General features: G+C 47.6%; 1 protein-coding gene across 2 annotated transcripts; it reads left to right on the top strand.

Moving 5' to 3' along the window:
* Positions 1 to 392: 392 nt before the first annotated feature.
* Positions 393 to 21,628, top strand: FAM181B (family with sequence similarity 181 member B). 2 transcript variants are annotated; one of them, XR_014156156.1, is made up of 2 exons: positions 393 to 2,731; positions 21,459 to 21,628. XR_014156156.1 is itself a non-coding variant. In XM_081860599.1 (1 exon), the coding sequence occupies exon 1, from the start codon at positions 442 to 444 to the stop codon at positions 1,606 to 1,608; it is 1,167 nt and encodes a 388-aa protein (XP_081716725.1). In that variant the 5' UTR covers positions 393 to 441; the 3' UTR covers positions 1,609 to 6,700. The 2 variants fall into 2 exon arrangements, 1 of the variants encoding a protein (XP_081716725.1); XM_081860599.1 differs by lacking the exon at positions 21,459 to 21,628 and having other exon boundaries at positions 393 to 6,700.
* Positions 21,629 to 21,884: the final 256 nt, after the last annotated feature.

Here is a 21,884-nt window from a genome sequence, read left to right as displayed (position 1 = left end):
AGGGTGGTGGTCCCTCCTCCCCACGACGCATCAGCAGCCTCTTCTTCCTCCTCCTCTGGGAGCCAAATGTAAAAAGCGCGATGGGGCGGGGAGGAGGGAGGATGCCGTCGGAGAGCCGTCGGAGCGAGGCCAAGAGCTGATGTCCAGCCTCTTCCCAGTTTGCATCGGTGACCCAGGCAACGAGATCGAGCCAAGGAGGCTGCTTTGCGCGCGGCTGCGGCTGGACAAAAAGGCTCGGGAGAGGACAGAGAGAGAGAGAGAAAATGCCACCGCGCTGCGCCGGCTGCTGGCCTCGACGGCCGTTTTCTCCTCCCGGATACCGAAAGTAGCCACGAGGGGTGTTTGCCGGACAAGCAGCGTTTGCTTTTTATCTCCTGCATTTATTTTTTTTTTATTTTGGGGAAGAAAAAGCTGCTTTAAGGAGCAAAGCACTCGACGGCGATGGCGGTGCAAGCGGCGGCGGTTCACCCGCACCACCATTTCATCCCGTTTTGCTTCCCCGGCGCCGCGGGGCTGGGGGATTTCGTCGACCTGGAAAAGAGCTACGAGGACGGGGGGACCCTCTTGCTAGGAGGCGGAGGAGCCGGAGGAGCAGGAGGGGGAGACCCCGGGGATTTCAAAGAAGCCACCCGGGACCTCCTGAGCTTCATCGACTCGGCTTGCAGCAACATCAAACTAGCCTTGGACAAGCCGGTGAAATCCAAGCGCAAAGTCAACCACCGGAAATATTTGCAGAAGCAGATCAAGCGCTGCACCGGCATGATTGGGGGAGCCCAGACGGCTGCTGCAACGCCCGGGAGCCAGGAGGCGTCTAATAATAATAACAACAGTAATAATAGTAATAATATGAGCTCCCAGCAGCAGCCACATCCTGCTAACAAGAGGACTCCGGCTGGGACGGCGCATGGCGCGGCGTCGGCGTCCGCCTTGCCCCCCGGCGGCGCCGCGGCGCACTGCAAAGCGCCCCAGAAGCGCGAAGCCAGCGCGCTGCAGAGCAAAAGCCTGGCGGCGCTCTTCGGCTCCGTGCGCCCGTCGGGCTTCGATCGCGCCGTTGGGGCCGCTTCGATCTCGCCGTCGGGAGAGAAGGAAGGCGGCCCGGGTCCCTCTGCCTCCATCGGCGGGAAGAAAGTGCCTCTCCGCAACCGCAACCTGCCCCTTTCCTTCTTCACCGAGCCGGCCGCGGCGAGCTCCGTCCCGAAAGACGCCGCGGGCCCCGTCCCGTCGGAGGAGCTCTTCGACCTGCTGGCCGTCCCCGACTACGGCGCCCTGCTCCCTCCCGCCGAGCCGGAGCAGCCGGTCTTCCCCAGCAGCCGCCTGCAGCCGCCGGATCTGGGCTTGGAGGCGCCTCTCTACGAGCCCCTGCCCCCGCTGCCCCACTTGCTCTTCTCCGACGCCCCCCTGCGGCCCCTCGCCGCCCTCTACGCCGCCCCTTCGGACCCGGCAGCGGCGCCCGAGAGCAGCAGCGGCGCCGCGGCGGGGGCGCACGTCCCGGCCGCAGCCTTTGCGTCCTTCTTCCCCGAGTGCGCGCTCCCGCCTGCGCCGCCGGCCATGCCCTACGATTACGCCCCGGGGTATAGTAGGGGGGTTCCTGCTTATTCCAGCCTTTAGAGGAGGGAGGTTGAGCTTTGAAAGAGAAGGGGGTTGGAAGGTCGTGGGGATTTGCAGATCCCCCAAATTTCGGAGGCACTGGCGCCTTTTTATTTTGGAGTTTAATGGATCCCATAGAAAATGCCTCGAATAAAGGGCGTCTGTTAAGGGCAGAAATGGCTCTGGAGAACTTCCAGTTCCTGCTTAATAGCCCCTGGGCAGATCTACACCTTAGCAGTAAAGGACATCAGGAGAGCTCTGTAGCAGGATCAGGCCAGCCCCCCCCCCAGTCCAACATTTTGTGGATGCCACCCAGATACCAGGGGGGAACTCAGTGCAGCAACTGGCATTTGGGAGGCATGCTGCCAACCCTGTGCATGCCTACTTGGAAGTAAGCCAAGGGTTTAGTGAGGCTTACTCCCAGGTAAGTGTCCATAGGATTGTAGACTTTTATCGTTATCCCCTCTTCCCTTGGGCATATGGAGGACTTACAGTGCAACCCTAGCTGTGTCTACTCAGAAGTAAGCGCTGTTTAATTCAGTGGGTCCACTCAGATTGTGATGTTCATTAGAAAGCAGCTCAGGGGGACCACAGAATGCCAGCTATCTTTAACCCTTCCTTTCCCTCCCACGATTCTGATGAAAACCATCGCTGCCAGGGATTCTTTCACTGTGATTCCTGCATTGCAGGGGGTTGGACTAGATGCCCCTTGGGGGTCCCTTCCAACGCTACCATGATACAACTCCAATCTATGAGACTTGGAATGAGGGAGGAAAAATCCCCCCTAAGGCTAATTGGGGTGGGCGGGATTTTTTTATTAGAATAACAGCCAGGGTGGGAAGGGTTAAACTCCCCCCCCACTGCCGCCCTGCATGTTGTGGTCCCAATGACCCCCCCCATGCCCCTATGATTAAATAAAACAAATCCCTGACATGCCTTTTAGCCATGTTAAGTTTGGCTCTCATTAAATTGGCATAGCAATCAATGTCTTTGTCTAAGGAGCCCCTGTGAGAGCGGAAGTCTGGCGAGGGATCCTAGCAAGGATTTGAAACTAAAGTTCCCGGATCCTTTGGGCGGGACGCCGTTAGGGTTGACATATGTCTGGAACTCCCCGGACATAGTCAGAATACGGCAGTCAGTAATGGTGTCTGGGCGGAAAAGTTCAACAGCTTTGCCAAAAAAAAGTTCAAAAACTTTTGTGTCTGGATTTTCACCCTAGAAACCATGGAAGTTCAGTTGAGCACAAAACCCTGTCTTGCCATACTTCTAACCGGCCTCTATATAGTTGTTGAGGATCACAACTTGAGGGAGAGTGCTTTCCTGCAGACATCTGGTTGGCCAACTCTTAGAGCAGGTCGCTGGACTAGATGGCAGGGTCTTGGTCTGATCCAACAGGGCTGTCCTGCTCATACGGTGGTTATGTTTTGACACAAGCACCATCTGGTTCATGGGTTGTTGATAGAGGCGGATGCATGCCAGCAATGAATAACGTTAGAGGTTGTTTGGTGTGTTAACATACATATCTTGCTTGTTGCCGTATGGGATCAGTTCTTAACTATCTCCTGATTGTCTTTGGTTGCCCTACACATAAAAAGGGTTTTGGGTTTTTTGGTGAGATTCTGAAATGAAAATGCCAATTGTTCTTGTTTCCCCTGTCTATTATGCCTCTTGGTTTTCGCTCGTGTGAAATCCTGATTCCCAGCGTCCTGTGTGTTTTAAAAGCTCCCTGCTAGCAGAAAGGAAGGTCTGCTGGCCAAAGGCCAAAACAGAAACCTGCAACTCACTTGAAAACCCACCCAAGAGTTTAAGGCTGTGGTTCTCTGCTCTGGGAGTATGTCTTGATGAACTTACTTCTGCATAAACCTATGTAGGATTGGGGTGGCAGAACACCTGCTTTGCATGCAGAACGACCCAGGTTCAGTCCGCAACATCTCCAGGTTGCACAGACCCCTGTCTCAAACGCTGGAGAGCTGCTGTCAGTCAGTGTAGACAATATTGACCTAGATGGACCAATGGTCTGACTCTGTATAAAGCAGCCTCTGGTGTCCAGCACATCTGATTTATAACATTCTTAGGCTCCCGGTGCTATTCAGGAATATGCAGAATACCTCCCCTCCTGAGCTGACTTGATTTCTACTTACTTACTCTGAATATTTGGAGCGAGGGTGGTGGGGGAGAAACCCAGGTTGCTTCACACAGGTACACCTAACACATGGGTCTGCGTGAGAAAGGTGTGCACCCGTGTCGCATGTGGAAATGGTGCGCCACTTTTGCTGCAGATTTGCAGTGTAGTTTGGAAGCCACTGTAGGGCCTGGCTGGCACTTCCACGTGGCACACGTACTTGTAGTGCCTTCGCTGGATGGGTGCTATAAATTGTAAGGGGAGATGCAGGTCTGTGGACGTGTGGAGGACGCTTTGCCGGAAGCTTTGACCAGCTGCAGATCCCTGGCGCATGGCCCGGTGTGTTTACAAATGCACGTCTCTCCACATTCAACTAGTTCATTGGGAGACAACATGGCGTACTCATGGAGAAACCCATTTGCCGTGTGAAGGAGGGCTATAAAATGCCACTCGTCTGGTCGCCTGCGGTCAGTTAAGGATTTCCTCCAAGCGACCAGGTTACGAAAGCTGCTGCTTTCCTGTTTTCGGTCGCGACTAACGTAGGTACGAGTGATCAGATGGGAAAGTAAGCATTTGGGATGGAAGCCTTTGTCTGTAACGTGGGAGACCTGTTTCTGAATCTCCTGACTTATTTGATTTTCCTTTCAAACAGGGGTGACCTGTGTGCCTCTACATGTTACTGAACTACAAGTCCCATGACTCTTGGCTGTTCTGGCAGGGGCTGATGGGAACTGTAGTTCAGCAATGCATGGGGAGGCACCGTCACCCATCCCTGGTTTAACCTAACTGCACCTTGATTTTCTTTTCCATGGGGGCCAACACGAACTGGGTTTGTGTGAGTTGATTTTAGAGGAATGACGCAGGGGAAAGAATGATAAACTCTTCCCACAAAACTGAAAACCCTCTCGTCTCTATATTTGACATCTTAGATTCAGGCTGCACACGACCTAGAATAAAGCTGTAGAATTATGGACTTGACCAATTCAGAGTGCAGGGGTGCAGGTGTGTGAAGTATTACAGTGGTACGTCTGGTTAGGAACTCTTCTGGTGACAAACGCTTCAGGTCACGAGCTCCGCTAATCCAGAAGTAGCTGCTCCTGGTTGCGAACTTTGCCCCAGGATGCGAATGGAAATCGTGCACCAGAGGCGCGCACACATTAGCAAAAGCCCCATTAGCGAAAGCACGCCTCAAGATAAGAATAGTTTCAGCTTAAGAACAGACCTCCAGAACAAATTAAGTTCAGAGGTACCACTGTATGTGCTTTTGAAAGTTTCCCATGCGAAACAAAATCACAGTAAGCCCTCTCTGCATAGAGCAAACCAATACCTAAGAGCAAGGTTTAGATTCTTCCTTACCCTGATGTGCTGGTTTGGGTGCTGTTCTCCCTTCCCCCACAAAGGTGCCCACCTCTCCCCCCCCCCGGGGGCCAGCTGAAGTGGTACATTCCAGGATTTTACTACCTTATTCTGCCCTTAAAGTGTAGATTGGCTGTTATTGCTGTCATAAGGTGTGTATACACCAGGCCGTTTTTCATGCAGGTGGAATGCGCACGATTAGCTTTTCTCCTATAGCCTGTAAGAAAACGGTTCACTTCTGAAGCAGCCATAATTCAGGTCTTCATTTTGAGTCAGAGATGACTGCCAGCTCCAGTTCCCTTGAACTATTCAGGTTGCTAGTGACATGGCAAACCCTCTGCCCACACCAGGTCCTTTTAGGGACATCAGTCTGCTAGGAACGCCTGGCATTGCGCTCCATTGAAATGCATGGGACAGAAGTCCTTTTACAAAACGTCTTTCAGTGAGTACTTCCCTGTTGGATTGTGCCCAGTGTGGTTTACCTGGTGCCATGGGACTTGGCAAACGGAACTGGCCTTCACTGAAAAGATGACCAATATGCCCAGTGTCTGTTATTTTTTTCTGGCACAACGCTTCCCCCGCAAAAGAGAAATAAATGTACTCTTGTCGCATTGAGAGAATTGAGAATTATCTGGTCAGGGAGGATGCCCAAGGAACAGAATTAATTGCCAACCGATGGATTGACACATGAAATAGTGTTCATATGGGTCTGAGGTGCTCTTAGTAGTGGCATGATGAATGGAATATGCTGGTGAAAGGATGGAGTCCATCAGCCATTCCGTAAGCCGATCTTGTGGTATTCCGCTCTGCCTTCCCACGGTGGCCAGCAACTTTTTAAAAGAGAAATTTGCAAAGTCAAGGAGCAAATACGCTTTCAGGGCCCACCCTGCACCTGGGAGTGTGTGACGAGTTGGCAAAAGTGCCATCGAAGGAGAATTGGGCGTTGGTCAGAAGGGCGGGACATGTGGCAAGCGGGCATTAAAGAGGACCCCTCCCTTGAAGTATCAGGCGTTGAGCGCTTCTGATGGGGCACTTAAGAGAACTCAGGAAACACATCTGACTAGGCGTGCACACCGAGTCCTATGCAACAATGACTGTCCTGGAGAGACAGAGAGAGGTGTCCTTGCATTAAAAGATGCCTCCAGAAGATCAGCAGGGAACCAGGAATGTCTGTGTTGCCATGCTGGGGTGCTGCAATTCTCCTCTGCATCTCTTGTTAGATGCATCTACAGTGGTACCTTGGTTCTCAAACTTAATCCAGTCTGGAAGTCCATTCTAAAACCAAAGCGTTCCAAAAACAAGGCGCGCTTTCCCATAGAAAGTAATGCAGAACGGATTAATCCGTTCCAGACTTTCAAAAACAACCCCTAAAACAGCAGTTCAACATGAATTTTACTATCTAACAAGACCACTGATCCACAAAATGAAAGCAATAATCAATGTGCTGCGTTATAAAATAAATAAGACAGTATTGTAGATGATAAAAATCAAAATTATTTTTTTTTCTTACCTGCACTGATGATAGTCATTGTTTGGATGGGGGGCTTTTATCCATTTCCACAGTCACATAATCAATCAATCAATCAATCAATCAATCAGTAGCTGAACTGGGTTCCACACAGTCACAGAAACAAATTAATTGGAAAAGCCTCAAAAACAAAAATGCAAAATAAATAGCAAAAACAAAAGCGCCAAACTTAATCCGTTCCGGTAGTCTGTTTGAAAACCAAGGCGCGGCTTCTGATTGGTGCAAGTGCCCCGGAAACAATAGCCAATAGCCAGATTGGACGTTTGGCTTCTGAAAAATGTTCAAAAACTGGAACACTTCTGGGTTTTCGGCGTTTGAGAACCAAGGTACCAATGTACATGGCATCTCCAATGGTACTGGGTAAATGTTGCTTATACTGGTTGGGGGAAAAAATACAACCATATCCAAGAATGGCTAAATTATGACACCGACTTTACACCTCCTTAATCCTGATGACATTTCTGTGCATTTTGAAACATATTTAATTCATTTGGGCATTATTTTTTACTGAATGTGAGAAGTCCCTGGTTATATTTTTCCTTAGGGCGCAGTGTTTGTTCTAACTCCTAGTCCAGTGATCAATTGCTAGATGTGTCTGACGTTAGCCTGTTATGACGGGGGCTGTTCTTTCGACGGCAGCCATGACTAATTGTACGTGACTTTCCGATTTTGCAAGTAACTCTCTTTTCATCCCTGAAATTCTCCGGACCTTTCAATGTGAATCCTTTCTTCTAATTTAAAGAAACAACATCTACTCACACCTATTGCTACTAAAACGTGGGCCATGAGCCTCAGGCAGGGTTGCTCTTGAGTAGACCCTTTAGCTCACACTGCCCTAAACACGCTTCCTAGGGAGTGATATCTGCAGGGCTTAAGTACGACCTACTCCTGAGCATACCTGTTTTGGCTCGCCCTGTTAACAACGTATCGGAAGATACTGCAAACAGTAATACCAAGACAATTGAATGTCTTGCTCTGCGCAGCAAGACAAAAGCAAGCTTGGACCATCTATGTCAATGGCAACGCGCATGGAAGTCATCAGACTGCTTTCACGGACTTTCCAAGGCAGTAAAAGCAAATGTCGTTGTGTTCTCTTGCGTGCAGAATATAATTTGACGATTAAGTTATGTTCATTAAAGTCTATGAGATGTCATAAAACTTAACATGGCGCACAGTGCTTGAGAGATGGATGGCTGTATTGAGCAATATGGTTTGAATTCTTCCTCAGGGGTATTTTTGTTTGGATACAGAATAAGAGGAAAAACCCTCCTTATTCCCTCTTTCCATAAGGTCCATAGTTTTATAAATCTCTTCTATGGTTTGTTTTTTATTTGTTAATCTTTCTCTTCCACCTAGACTAAGAAGGCCCAAATCATTCTAGGTTTCACAGCCTAGTTGTTGCCACTGGAAAAAAACTGCTCTTGAGTGTGACAGAACCCAGGAGCAAGTTCTTAGTCCATATTAAATTTAATTACTTAATTACTTAATTACTTAATTAATTAATTATAATAATTTATTATTTATACCCCGCCTATCTAGCTGGGTTTCCCCAGCCACTCTGGGCAGCTTCCAACAGAATATTAAAAGAATATTAAACATTAAAAGCTTCCCTAAACAGGGCTGCCTTCAGATGTCTTCTAATGTAATGTAATTATTTATATACCACCCTATACGCAGAGGTCTCAGAACAAAATCAGAATATAAAACCACAAAATATGTAATCAATATATAATATTTACTCAGTTCCTCCAGGGTTCTAGATTGGGTAGAATGGAACTTGTGGATCTGTAGATGATGTTGAACACCCCATCATCTCAGATAATTGATCATGCTGGCTGAGGTTGATGAGAGTTGGGAATTCAACATCTGGGCAGCCATAGGTTTTCCATCCCTGTTCTAGATGCTTTGGTGAAGATAAACCAATATTTGATCATTTCCAGATTCAGCAGTGCCATCTAGTGGGGCTGAAAGGCTCTTTGATATTGAGGGTTTTATAGAGGAGGAATGACCTCTGGGAGAAGTGCAGAGAGAAGAAACGCCATGTTGCGTCAGCACAACCGGACACCTTCATCTGCCCCCAGCTGCAACAAAACATGTCCCTCTACAGCCACAGCAAGCGCCGTGATCTTCTAACAGCTGGACTTCGCCCCCAAAGGAACACTCCTCCGTTGTCTCCTGAGACAGGCGGATGCCAACACATTTTATGTGTCTGCCCAAATTCAGCAACAATGATCTGAGACCAAACAAAATGACAGAGATCTCTGGATCGCCCATCTGAATTGTCCTCTCGTTTGGTTAAAATGTGACCGTGTGTAGTAAAGGTAAAGGGACCCCTGACCATTAGGTCTAGTCATGGCCGACTCTGGGGTTGTGGCGCTCATCTCGCTTTATTGGCCGAGGGAGCCGGCGTACAAGCTTCCGGGTCATGTGGCCAGCATGACTAAAGAGCAGCGCACAGAAACGCTGTTTACCTTCCCGCCGGAGTGGTACCTATTTATCTACTTGTACTTTGACATGCTTTCGAACTGCTAGGTTTGCAGGAGCAGGGACTGAGCAATGGGAGCTCACCCCGTCGCGGGGATTCGAACTGCTGACCTTCTGATCAGCAAGCCCTAGGCTCTGTGGTTTAGACCACAGTGCCACCCGCGTCCCTGTAGCCATCAGTAGCTCTCCACAAATCCACAATCCTCTGTTCAAGACATCCGAGTTGGTGGCTATCACTGCCTCTTGTTGTGCTGGCAAATTGCATAGTTCACACACTTTGAAGCAGCAAGGCAGCTTTTTAAAATTTATTTTAAAGACACATGAAATGACACTGGGTTTATCACCTAGTTTGGTCCCCAGAGGAGCAGCAATGCCTCTGAATACATGCTCAGCTCAGGGTTTTGTTTTCTGTACCAAACCCTTTTGCATGAAAATGGACGGCTGTTTTTCCATCCCAAAGCTTTCCATATTCCTGAAATCCAATTTTGGGAAGTGGCAGCGATGGCGGGGGCTTTTCATTGTTGCTATACAGTTTGGAGGCAGAACCCAGTCCTTCCAGCTTCTCAGAATATCTTTACCTACCATCTTCCTGTTCAGGCTTTGCCATGAAACGATTGGCTGTTTTTCAGTACAATGGAAGGGAGCCATACGCCCCACAGCCGTATGAACCTACCCATACCCTGCGCTTGTCTTCTGAGGCCCTTCTCTATGTCCCCCACCCTAGGGAAGTTCAGAGGGTGGCAACATGGACCTGGCGGGGCAGGAGTCCATAGATGGGCTTCAGGGGGTCTGTAAACCAGGCACAAAATGATTCACCTTGCCCCCTTCAATTTCCTTCCTGTTCCTTTGAAAATGATCTTTTTTTTGGGGGGGGGGGAGAAGTTGGATGTTTGAAGGTTCAGGACAGATAAAAAGAAAGAAAAACGAAAGCACTTCATACACTACAGAATTAAACCATGGAACTTGTTCCCACAGGAGACAGTGATAGTCACAAACTCAAGGGAGGAGACAAATTCATGGAAGGGAGGGAGATCAGGGACTACTAACCATGATGGCCGTGCTCTGCATCTAAAGCACTGAGCCTCTTGGCTGATCAGAAAGCTGCCGGTTCGAATCCCTGCAATGGGGTGAGCTCCCATTGCTCTGTCCCAGCTCCTGCTAACCTAGCAGTTCAAAAGCACACCAGCGCAAGTAGATAAATAGGCACTGCTCTGGCAGGAAGGTAAATGGGGTTTCCGTGTGCTCTGGTTTCTGTTACAGTGTCCCATTGCACCAGAAGTGGTTTAGTCCTGCTGGCCACATTACCCGGAAAGCTGTCTGTGGACAAACTCTGGCTCCCTCGGCCTGAAAGGTATATGAGCGCCACAACCCCATAGTCACATCTGACTGGACTTAACCATGCAAGGGTCCTTTACCTACCCTTACCCTTGATTGAAATAAACAGGATTTTTTCTGACTGATCTTGCTTTCAGTAACTTAGTTCAGCATTCATGAGCACTAGACACATTGGTTTCTAAATGAAACATGGGATTTTAAGGAGTCTGGTGGATCCCCTGACATATACTCTTTTAATGTTTAATAGGTTATTGTATTTTGGTGTTCTCTTGGAAGCCGCCCAGAGTGGCTGGGGAAACCCAGCCAGATGGGCGGGGTATAAATAATAAATTATTATTATTATTATTATTATTATTATTATTATTATTATTATTATTAACCAAAATTGTGCACCATCTGTATAGGAGTAATCGTGACCATGCATTAAATGTTACTAATTAAACTAATCTAATACTCCCCTGACAACATGAAAATGAAAAGTTGGAGAGTTACATCAAAAGTATTAAAATTTTGTGGAGGCAGAATTGGGTGGATGGTATTCTCTCCTGTTTGCTCCAGCTAGGGCAGCAAATCAATAATGAGCGCTGCAACCCCATAATCGCCTTTGACTGGACGTAACCGTCCAGGGGTCCTTGACCTTTTTACCTTTCTCTGCTTACATGGTTGGAGGCAGCAATTATCCGAGTACCAGTTGCTGGGAAAGGGCAGAGGGATCTTGTGCTCAAATCTTGATTGGAGGCTTCCTGTTGGGGCAATTTGGCTCGACACTGTGAGAGCAGGATGCTGGACCAGATGGGCCACTGGCCTGATCCAGCACGCTCTTCTTATGTGCTTATGAGAAGGGTGGTGGTGTGGGCAGGAGAATTCGGAAGGCTGGCGAAACCAGAGCAGCGCACGGAAACGCTGTTTACCTTCCTGCCAGAGTGGTATCTATTTATCTACTTGCACTTTGACTTGCTTTCGAACTGCTAGCTGGGCAGGAGCAGGGACCAAACAATGGGAGCTCACCCTGTCGCGGGGATTCGAACCGCCGACCTTCTGATTGGCAAGCCCTAGGCTCTGTGGTTTGGACCACAGCACCACCCACGTCCCAGTAAAAGGTTCTTAGGAGGTAAGTAAGAGGTTGGCTCTATACTGCCCTCCTCCCTGTTGCCATCCCATTTAACATCCTCTTCCCCTGTGTGTTTTCTCGTAATCTCTCCAGTGGGTGAGCCAAAGCAGGCCATTAATTAGCCATTTTATCAAGATTCCCTTTCCCAGACGGAAAGGTCAGTGGTCTTATGAAGTGCTTGCGAAAACAAAAGCCAGAGAACAGCAACAAAGCGTGGGATTAAGACAAGCCCTTGAATGGGTCGCCTTCCAAGGACAGCACGAAAGGGAACATCCTGAGCTTGGAAAGATGATATGTCCTTACAAATGAAAATGAAAATAAATAAAATGGGCATCTAGGGCCATGCGGTTCACTTAAAACCAGTGGCACAAGCTGTTTCCCTCTAGACATTGTTTTTGTAGGGTCGAAAGAGTGACTCAAATCCACCTTCCTGGATCAGAGTGAGGCTTGTATGTGTCATTTCACGCAATGCAAGGGAAGGGGTACATCAAGTATAAAATCAATTCCAGGTTAAAAAAGATCCCATTAAAACAACACAAAATCAATCAGTATAGTAAGTCATTCTCTTTAGTATAGTAGCTTGACACATAGAATCATAGAATCGTAGAATCATGGAGTTGGAAGAGACCACAAGGGCCATCGAGTCCAACGCCCTGCCAAGCAGGAAACACCATCAGAGCACTCCTGACATATGGTTGTCAAGCCTCTGCTTAAAGACCTCCAAAGAAGGAGACTCCACCACACTCCTTGGCAGCAAATTCCACTGTCGAACAGCTCTTACTGTCAGGAAGTTCTTCCTAATGTTTAGGTGGAATCTTCTTTCTTGTAGTTTGGAACCATTGCTCCGTGTCCGCTTCTCTGGAGCAGCAGAAAACAACCTTTCTCCCTCCTCTATGTGACATCCTTTTATATATTTGAACATGGCTATCATATCACCCCTTAACCTCCTCTTCTCCAGGCTAAACATGCCCAGCTCCCTTAGCCGTTCCTCATAAGGCATCGTTTCCAGGCCTTTGACCATTTTGGTTGCCCTCCTCTGGACACGTTCCAGTTTGTCAGTGTCCTTCTTGAACTGTGGTGCCCAGAACTGGACCCAGTACTCCAGGTGAGGTCTGACCAGAGCAGAATACAGTGGCACTATTACTTCCCTTGATCTAGATGCTATACTCCTATTGATGCAGCCCAGAATTGCATTGGCTTTTTTAGCTGCCGCGTCATACTGTTGGCTCATGTCAAGTTTGTGGTCAACCAAGACTCCTAGATCCTTTTCACATGTACTGCTCTCAAGCCAGGTGTCACCCATCTTGTATTTGTGCCTCTCATTTTTTTTGCCCAAGTGCAATACTTTACATTTCTCCCTGTTAAAATTCATCTTGTTTTTTTTGGCCCAGTTCTCTAATCTGTCAAGGTCATTTTGAAGTGTGATCCTGTCCTCTGGGGTGTTAGCCACCCCTCCCAGTTTGGTGTCATCTGCAAATTTGATCAGGATGCCCTTGAGTCCATCATCCAAGTCGTTGATAAAGATGTTGAATAAGACTGGACCCAAGACAGAACCCTGTGGCACCCCACTAGTCACTCTTCTCCAGGATGAAGAGGAACCATTGATGAGCACCCTTTGGGTTCGGTCAGTCAGCCAGTTACAAATCCACTGAGTGGTAGCATAGTCAAGACCGCATTTTACCAGCTTCTTTACAAGAATATCATGGGGCACCTTGTCACAACCCCTCATAATTCAAAGTCTGGTTAAAGGGGTAAGATTATTTTAGATGGCACTGAAAACTAACTACAGTCATACCTTGGGTTACAGATGCTTCAGGCTGCATTTTTTTGGGTTATGGACCCACCAAGACCCAGAAGTACTGGAACGGGTTACTTTTGGGTTTTGAGCAGAATTGCCGAATCACAACCCGTGCATGCGCAAGACGTGCCACTGTGGGTTGTGAATGCTGCGGGTTGTGAACCCGCATGGATCATGTTCGCAACCCGAGCATCTACTGTACTGCGGAGCCAGACAGATTCCAAAGACAGGGAGCCACCACTGGGAAGTCCCTGTAGAAATATGACCCTCACTTGGCAATGAACTAACAAATACATCCTTTGCAGATCTTCATGCCTCAGCAGGTTCACTCGGGGTGAGGTGCTCTTTCAGGTAACTGGATCCGAAGTCATTTACGGTTGTAAAAGCAGGTATGGCGGCCGGCGCGGGCTCTTCAGAACTGGTTTTATATGGATTCAGCAAGTCAATATTCATGCTGCAGCATTCTACACCAGCTTCCAAACCACTTTCATGTAAGGCTGGGTCTGCGATAGGAATCTGGCAGCAAAATCTGGGGCCTGCTTTTTCTTTTTAAGTGTTCCACTTTGGAATGAGCTTACCCGGTGTAAAGGGGCTTCAAGGCAGCATTAGCCATACCCAGATTACATCAGCACCCTGCCCCCAGGCCTGAAAATAATACCAGAGAGGCCCATCAGACTTCAAGTAGTTTACATTTAAAAAAAAAATGTTTGATGTTTTATTATGCTTTTAATTCTGTTGGGAGCCACCCGGAGTGGCTGGGGAAACCCAGCTAGATGGCCAGGATATAAATAAATTATTATTATTATTATTATTATTATTATTATTATTATTATTATTATTACCTGAAGACCCAGGGTGCTGCGCAGCATAGCATGTCACCATACATTGGCAGTGTGTCCAGCGTACTCTGTTCCGTGGGAAATTCAGTCCCTATAGTTCCCACGTCCCCTGAATGCCATGACACTCAAGGCAGCATCCTCAGATGCTCAGGGCACTCAGTGTGCGAATTGGGCCCTTTCTCCACCATCCCATCTCCTCAGGCCTCCTAAGACAGTCTCTTTCAAAACTGGGTCGCCAGATGTTGTTGGATTACAACTCTCATCACCCCTGATCATTGGCTCAGCTAGGAGGGTGAAATATACTAGAGTCCTGCAACGATTTCATGCTCTTTATTGCAGCTTGTGAAACGGTGATTGAATTTCCCCCTAAACCTCAGGCTTTTATATACAATGGACGCTCGGGTTGCGAACATGATCCGTGCAGGATGCACATTCGCAACCCGCAGCGGTGCATCTGCGCACGTGCGGGTTGCGCTTCGGCGCTTCGGCGCATGCGCAAAGCGTGATTTAGCACTTCTACACGTGTGCGACTGCCGAAACCTGGAAGCAACCTGTTCCGGCACTTCCGGGTTTCGGTGGTCTGTAACCTGAAAAAACGCAACCTGAAGTGTCTGTAACCCGAGGTATGACTGTACATTATTTACACAATGAGACCTGTCTGATTGGCTGATTCTGCTTCCCTCCTGGAGCCTGATTGGGCCGCTGCTGCAAGCCAGCCAGTTGTTGCATTCTAGAATCCTACTTGCCTATTGTTCTAGGATCCAAGCTTAGTACATAACAGTGGGGATGATGGGAGTTGTAGTCCCGTAACATCCATGGACCCACTTGATGCCTGGAACACCCAATGCTTGACTCTTATTCTTGTCGCACGGCTTATCAACTTCCTTTCCACGCACTGCATTGTGGTGCTACTCCCATTCACTTCCGTGGGGCTTGAATGGGAGAACTTCCTGGTTTTAGAACCATCTCTATCAATTCAGGTACCAAATCAATTATGTCAATATGGTTCCTGGCAGTTCCCTAGCTGGGCTTTTGATGCAGGCTGCTGCATGGTTCCTAATAAGCCAAGGGAAAGGAAGGAAGGGGCAGTCCAAAGACTGGGTTGTCAGTTCACTGTGGATGAATACAACACACACACACACCAAACATGCAGTCCTGCTCTGCAGAACTCACTTTTGAGTAAATAAAACTTTGAATAGAACACCTTCAGGAATGCCTAGGGACAAAGTCCTTTGGTGCCACCATGTGGCTACATCTGAAAATTACAGCCCACTTTATTTTCAGTTCCAGCTTTAAATAATAACAATTCATTCAATGTGAGGTTTTAAGGCTTGAACTGCATGTTATGAAGAAGGCAAATGGCAGCCCCTGGACGAGTCCTGCTTCCCCTGAGTTCAATCTACTAGTGTCCTGTTGTCATGATGAGGTCATGACGCCAACAGACTGAGTAGGGAATGAGAAAATTCACAGCACAAGGTTGGAAGAATACGTTGATGTTGGGGACCAGCAGAAATGACCGGCAGAATCCGAGACCAGGGAAAAGAGTCAGCGGAAGAAGACTGGAAGAAATTTAAAGACTATTTACAGAAGCACTGTAAAATTAATGGATGTTAGAATGATGTTGGACAGAAAGAAATTAAGTGGTTACCAGCTGTAATGCAAAGACTGAGAAATAAGCTATAATAAGCTATAATAAGTTATAATAAGTTACAACAAGGATTTGCTGAGCTAATAATTTGAACTGGAATACAAAAAGGGGAGGTGAGAGGAGGTCCGGGAAACAAGTTAATAGAAAATAAGTAATGGAAATTGTATTTGTTTTTAATTGTTTTCAATTTTGTATTTTTGTTATATTTTGTGTTTCTTTTGTTTTTGTATTATTCTGGAAATGTTAATAAATATTCTAAAAAAAAAAAAAAGAATACGTTGATGTTGGTTTTTCCCTGTTCCCCATTTTTTTCAGTCTTAAGTTCGGTCTGCCACATGTGACTGGCTGGATAAGGAAGAGTGGTGGGAGTCGGCTGCCTAAGAGCTGCCCCCCCAGGAGGGCACAGAAGATGACGACTTAGGCTGGATCTACACTGACTTCCTTAACGTTATTGGAACGATATTAGATACCTTGTTCTAAAATGTCGCTGGGCATACTTGTAAATTAAAGGGTTTCTTACCTCTGTCCCCCCCATCAAAACAGTTATCTCCCTAATAATATAAAAATAATTATTTATTATTTATACCCCGCCCATCTGGCTGGGTTTCTCCAGCCACTCTGGGTGGCTTCCAACAGAATATTAAAATACAATAACCTATTAAACATTAAAAGCTTCCCTATTGCTAGTCACTGGTTGCTCTACAGCGCCCTCTGGTGTCACATTTTTACTAACTCATTATGAATGTTAAAAGCAGAACTTCATGAGCCCATATGGTTATCGAAACCATTCCTTAACGTTAAAAACCACAAGTGTAGATCCGCCCCTAGATCCCGGATCCCGGTGGTGGGACACTGAAGAGCAGTCTGCAGAACTGGGACGAGGTGGGAGGTGATAGAAGCAAGGGGGTTGAGAGATCAAGAGGAGTCAAGCGACTCATGGAATCATAGTACTGTAGAGTTTGGGATGTCAGTATGCCTTTCAACCGATGTCAGCGACTGGACTTGATAGCTGGTTCTGCCCTCACTGGGCAAGGTGACTGGAGCACTTTCAGAGACCTTCCAATCCTGGAAAGCAGGTCCCAGTGCACTGAACCCACAAGTGTGCATTGTGAGCGCCAGACTCAGCAAAGTATAAATAATGCGGAAACTAGCTGTGAAACATAACTCCTTTTATTTCTAATAGCTACTACAAACTAACAAACTACAGTGATACCTCGGGTTAAGAACTTAATTCGTTCTGGAGGTCCGTTCTTAACCTGAAACTGTTCTTAACCTGAAGCACCACTTTAGCTAATGGGGCCTCCTGCTGCCACACGATTTCTGTTCTCATCCTGAAGCAAAGTTCTTAGATCTAGGTACTATTTCTGGGTTAGCAGAGTCTGTAACCTGAAGCGTATGTAACCTGAGGTACCACTGTACAGAAATGCTTTTGTTAGGGAAAATGGACTTGCAAAGCTGTATACAGTGGTTCCTCAGGTTAAGAACTTAATTCGTTCTGGAGGTCCGTTCTTAACCTGAAACTGTTCTTAACCTGAAGCACCACTTTAGCTAATGGGGCCTCTTGCTGCCGCCGCACCACTGCTGCGTGATTTCTGTTCTCATCCTGAAGCAAAGTTCTTAACTCGAGGTACTATTTCTGGGTTAGCAGAGTCTGTAACCTGAAGCGTCTGAAACCCTAGGTACCACTGTACTGGCTTGCATGAGTTTTACATCTCCCACTCAGCCATCTGGTCACTACATAGATAAGACTCTCTCCACACACAGAGTCAGGCAGTCAGTCAGGAGTGGAAGAGCAGTTTCCGCCCCCTCCTTTCTCAAAACATCAGATCAGGAGATTCTGTCAATGGGAGGGGTGAAAATATCAACATGGACAAGACCACAAGGGCTGTCTGCTCCAACCTCCTGCAATGCAGGAATCTCTCACCCAGCCTTGGGGCTTGAACCCAAGACCCTGGTATCGCATGCTTGTTCCAGGTAGAACAAGGTCTTCCAGAACAGAGCTAGAGGCTGAGAGTCTCAGCGTGATTGCAGACTCAGAAAGGAGTCAGAGATTGCCCTTGCTGTCCAGTCTTGTTGGCTCTCCTTCCCCTCTAACACCCCACTTGAGGAGCATCCTGCATGTTGCTGAGCAACAGGAGGGGCCCATCCCCTCATCCATCAGCCAAAATTCAGATAATTGATCATCTTTATTCAGCTGGCAGCCCTAACTAGTGTCCCTTGAATTGTTCATAATAAATATTTCTATAAAAAAAAAATTGTCCAGCAGCACCTTAAAGGTAAAGGGACCCCTGACCGTTAGGTCCAGTCGCGGATGACTCTGGGGTTGTGGCGCTCATCTTGCTTTACTGGCGGAGGGAGCCGGCATACAGCTTCCGGGTCATGTGGCCAGCATGACTAAGCCGCTTCTGGTGAACCAGAGCAGCGCATGCAAATGCCGTTTACCTTCCCCCCGGGGTGGTACCTATTTATCTACTTGCACTTTGTGCTTTCGAACTGCTAGGTTGGCAGGAGCAGGGACTGAGAAATGGGAGCTCAACCTGTCGCGGGGATTCGAACCACTGACCTTCTGATCGGCAAGCCCTAGGCTCAGTGGTTTAACCCACAATGCCATCCAGGCCACCCAGCGTCCCCAGTAGCACCTTAGAGACCAACTAGGTTTGTTATGGGCCCAAGCTTTCATGTGCATGCACACTTCATACACTGAAACAGAAGTTACCAGACCCTTATACAGTGGTACCTCGGGTTACATACGCTTCAGGTTACATACGCTTCAGGTTACAGACTCCGCAAACCCAGAAATAATACCTTGGGTTAAGAACTTTGCTTCAGGATGAGAACAGAAATCGTGCTCCGGCGGTGCAGCAGTGGGAGGCCCCATTAGCTAAAGTGGTGCTTCAGGTTAAGAACTGTTTCAGGTTAAGAATGGACCTCCGGAACGAATTAAGTATTTAACCTGAGGTACCACTGTATATAGTGGCAGCATGGGGTGGGGTTTTTCTCAGGAGGGTAGTAGGAGCTGGGTGATTGACTCAATGGGTATGGTAAACCTGTTGACAACTGTTAATGACTGCAATTAGTCCTACAGGAAAAAGCAAGGGATAGTATGCAGATGATTAGCATATGTAATGAGACAGGAATCCAACATCTCTATTAAGACCAGGTCTCTCCATAGTTTTCAGTTTAGTGATAACTTGTAATTCAGCAACTTCTTTTTCAAGTCTGTTTCTGAAATTCTTTTGTAATAAGACAGCTGCTTTGAGATCCCGTATTGAATGTCCTGGGAGATTGAAGTATTCTCCAACTGGCTTCTCTGTCTTGTGATTCCTGTGATTTCCTAGCCGAAATATTTCTAGCCATTTAGGAATTGTTTCGAGTGACGTAGAGGCGCGGGAGTTTACTGTCTTAGGAAGAACGATCCATGCATTTGAGAATTCTTAGCCAGCAACTCCCAGGCTCTAGAACATGCCTACCAAGACCTCCTTAAACCAAACGTTGGTTCATGGCATGAGTAGATCTGCTCCTTCTGCAAAGCACCCCAGAACCCAGAACACAGGTCCGAAATGGACCTCATCTACAAGTATGGCCCAGGCAAAATCCCAGTCCGAACAGGAAGTCCTTATGGTTCTTCTTGTTGAATGAGCCAATGGCCAGCCTGGATGAGTGGAGCTACTTCCATACCTTGGAACCCTTTACACCTGGGGGGGGGGGAATCTATTGCCCATCAGGTATTGCTGGACTACAACTCCCATCATCCCTGCCTGTCGGCCAAGCTTGGAGTGGGACCAATGGAAGCTGTAGTCTGCCAACATCTTGAGGGTTGCAGGCTCATCACTTGTATTAGAACCTGCAATGTCCTTCTGGTGCCGGCTTGCTTTGAACAGCTGACGATCAGAAGAGGCAGCTAGATGTGCTTGATGGATACGATTCTGCTGTGAAATATGCTCCAGTGGTCTTTAAAAGTTAAATCTGTGTTTACTTCATTCCATTTGCTCCCCCTCTGCATTATCTCTCTCCCCCTTTAAATGTGCTGGGACAAATTGTTCTGAAAGGCTTTCCTTCTAATAAATTCCAGGGAAAGGGCGGTTGGACTAAAGTCTAATTACTTCTCCTTAATTGGCATGCGCCACCTCAGGAGGCCCAAACCGACTGCTGATTATGAATTGTCCTGACTTTGCTAATGGCTGCACTTCCTTCTTGGCAGGTGATATTTACAAAGCCAGATGGCGACAATTACCATATTCATAATGCTGGGCGCAACTGTTAAGGAATGAAATCGCAGAGCTATGTCTCTCTCTCTCTCTCTCTCTCTCTCTCTCTCTCTCTCTCTCTCTGTGTGTGTGTGTGTGTGTGGAGAGAGAGATATGGAACGAGCTGTTCTCATAGATTCAGCTCTTATATGGATCAAGCAGGCTGTTAGGAACAGGAAACAATTTTTCTTAAGCATCCATCAATATAGGCCTTCCCACATCCCATAACCAGGCTTTCTGGGTGCATGCACGACCCAGGAGCTATGGGCAAGTGCGTGAGCTTCCTCTTAACTGGGGGACCTGAGCCAGTGTGGTGTAGTGGTTAAGAGCGGTGGCCTCGTAATCTGGTGAACCGGGTTCGCGTCTCTGCTCCACATGCAGCTGCTGGGTGACCTTGAGCTAGTCACACTTCTCTGAAGTCTCTCAGCCCCACTCACCTCACAGAGTGCTTGTTGTGCGGGAGGAAGGGAAAGGAGATTGTTAGCTGCTTTGAGACTCCTTAGGGTAGTGATAAAGTGGGATATCAAATCCAAACTCTTCTTCTTCTTTCTCTGGGGGATCTGTGCTGAGGGCTGCATATATTTACACTGCACGTCTAAGCCATGCCCAGACCCTCTAAGTGACCCTATTTCCAGGGACAGCCCCAGATTTATAGAAACCATCAAAGTTTCTGATTTGATCTCGGAATGTCCCGCCTTTTCTTGGGATCTCTCTATTTTCATCAGAGAATTGTTGGAGGGTATGGAGTTATGTGATCCCCGAACCAAGGAGATAAGTAACTTAAAAGGTAAAGGGACTCCTGACCATTAGGTCCACTCGTGGCCAACTCTGGGGTTGTGGTGCTCATCTCGCTTTATTGGCCGAGGGAGCTGGTGTACAGCTTCCGGGTCATGTGGCCAGCATGACTAAGCTGCTTCGGGCGAACCAGAGCAGCGCACGGAAACGCCGTTTACCTTCCCGCCACACCGGTGCCTATTTATCTACTTGCACTTTGACGTGCTTTCAAATTGCTAGGTTGGCAGGAGCAGGGACCGAGCAACAGGAGCTCACCCTGTCACAGGGATTCGAACTGCCGACCTTCTGATCGGCAAGTCCTAGGCTCTGTGGTTTAACCCACAGCGCCGCCTGCGTCTCTATAAGTAACTTACCCAGTGCTATTTTTCTAGAAAAAGAGGTGCTGGAACTCACCACGAACACCTCCCTCGTTCTCTTATAATGGCAATGAAACCCACCAAAGAGGTGCCGGAACTGAGTTCCAGTGAGTTCCCCCTGAAAAAAAGACCAAAATGATTTGATACCAGTGGCCCATGTTCACTCCCGGCAGCGCCTTCCAGTGTCTAGCTATGATGCTTCTGGCTGCAGAGAATAGGTGGGCTGCAAGCTCTTTACAGTGGTACCTCAAGTTAAGTACTTAATTCGTTCTGGAGGTCTGTACTTAACCTGAAACTGTTCTTAACCTGAAGCACCACTTTAGCTAATGGGGCCTCCTGCTGCTGCTGCGCCGCCGGAGCATGATTTCTGTTCTCATCCTGAAGCAAAGTTCTTAACCTGAAGCACTATTTCTGGGTTAGCGGAGTCTGTAACCTGTAGCGTATGTAACCTGAGGTACCACTGTACAATTAAAGCGGATTTGGCACTCTTGCACAATAAACCAATCGACTTTTTGCTCTAAGGAAAATAATGGGGAAATGTTTGTGCGTTTGCGGTCGGGGAAGTCGGGGAGGGGGGTTGAACTGCTTGACAAAACAGAAATAATTCTCAATAAACAGTAGATGTAGTTTAACCTTCCCGCAAACTTTGTGCAAACAAATCAGGTTGAATGCTGAATA

This window comes from Podarcis erhardii (genome assembly GCF_964252035.2).
Source record: "Podarcis erhardii genome assembly, chromosome: 4".
Lineage (NCBI taxonomy): Eukaryota > Metazoa > Chordata > Lepidosauria > Squamata > Lacertidae > Podarcis > Podarcis erhardii.
This window is presented reverse-complemented; position numbering and strand designations above follow the sequence as displayed.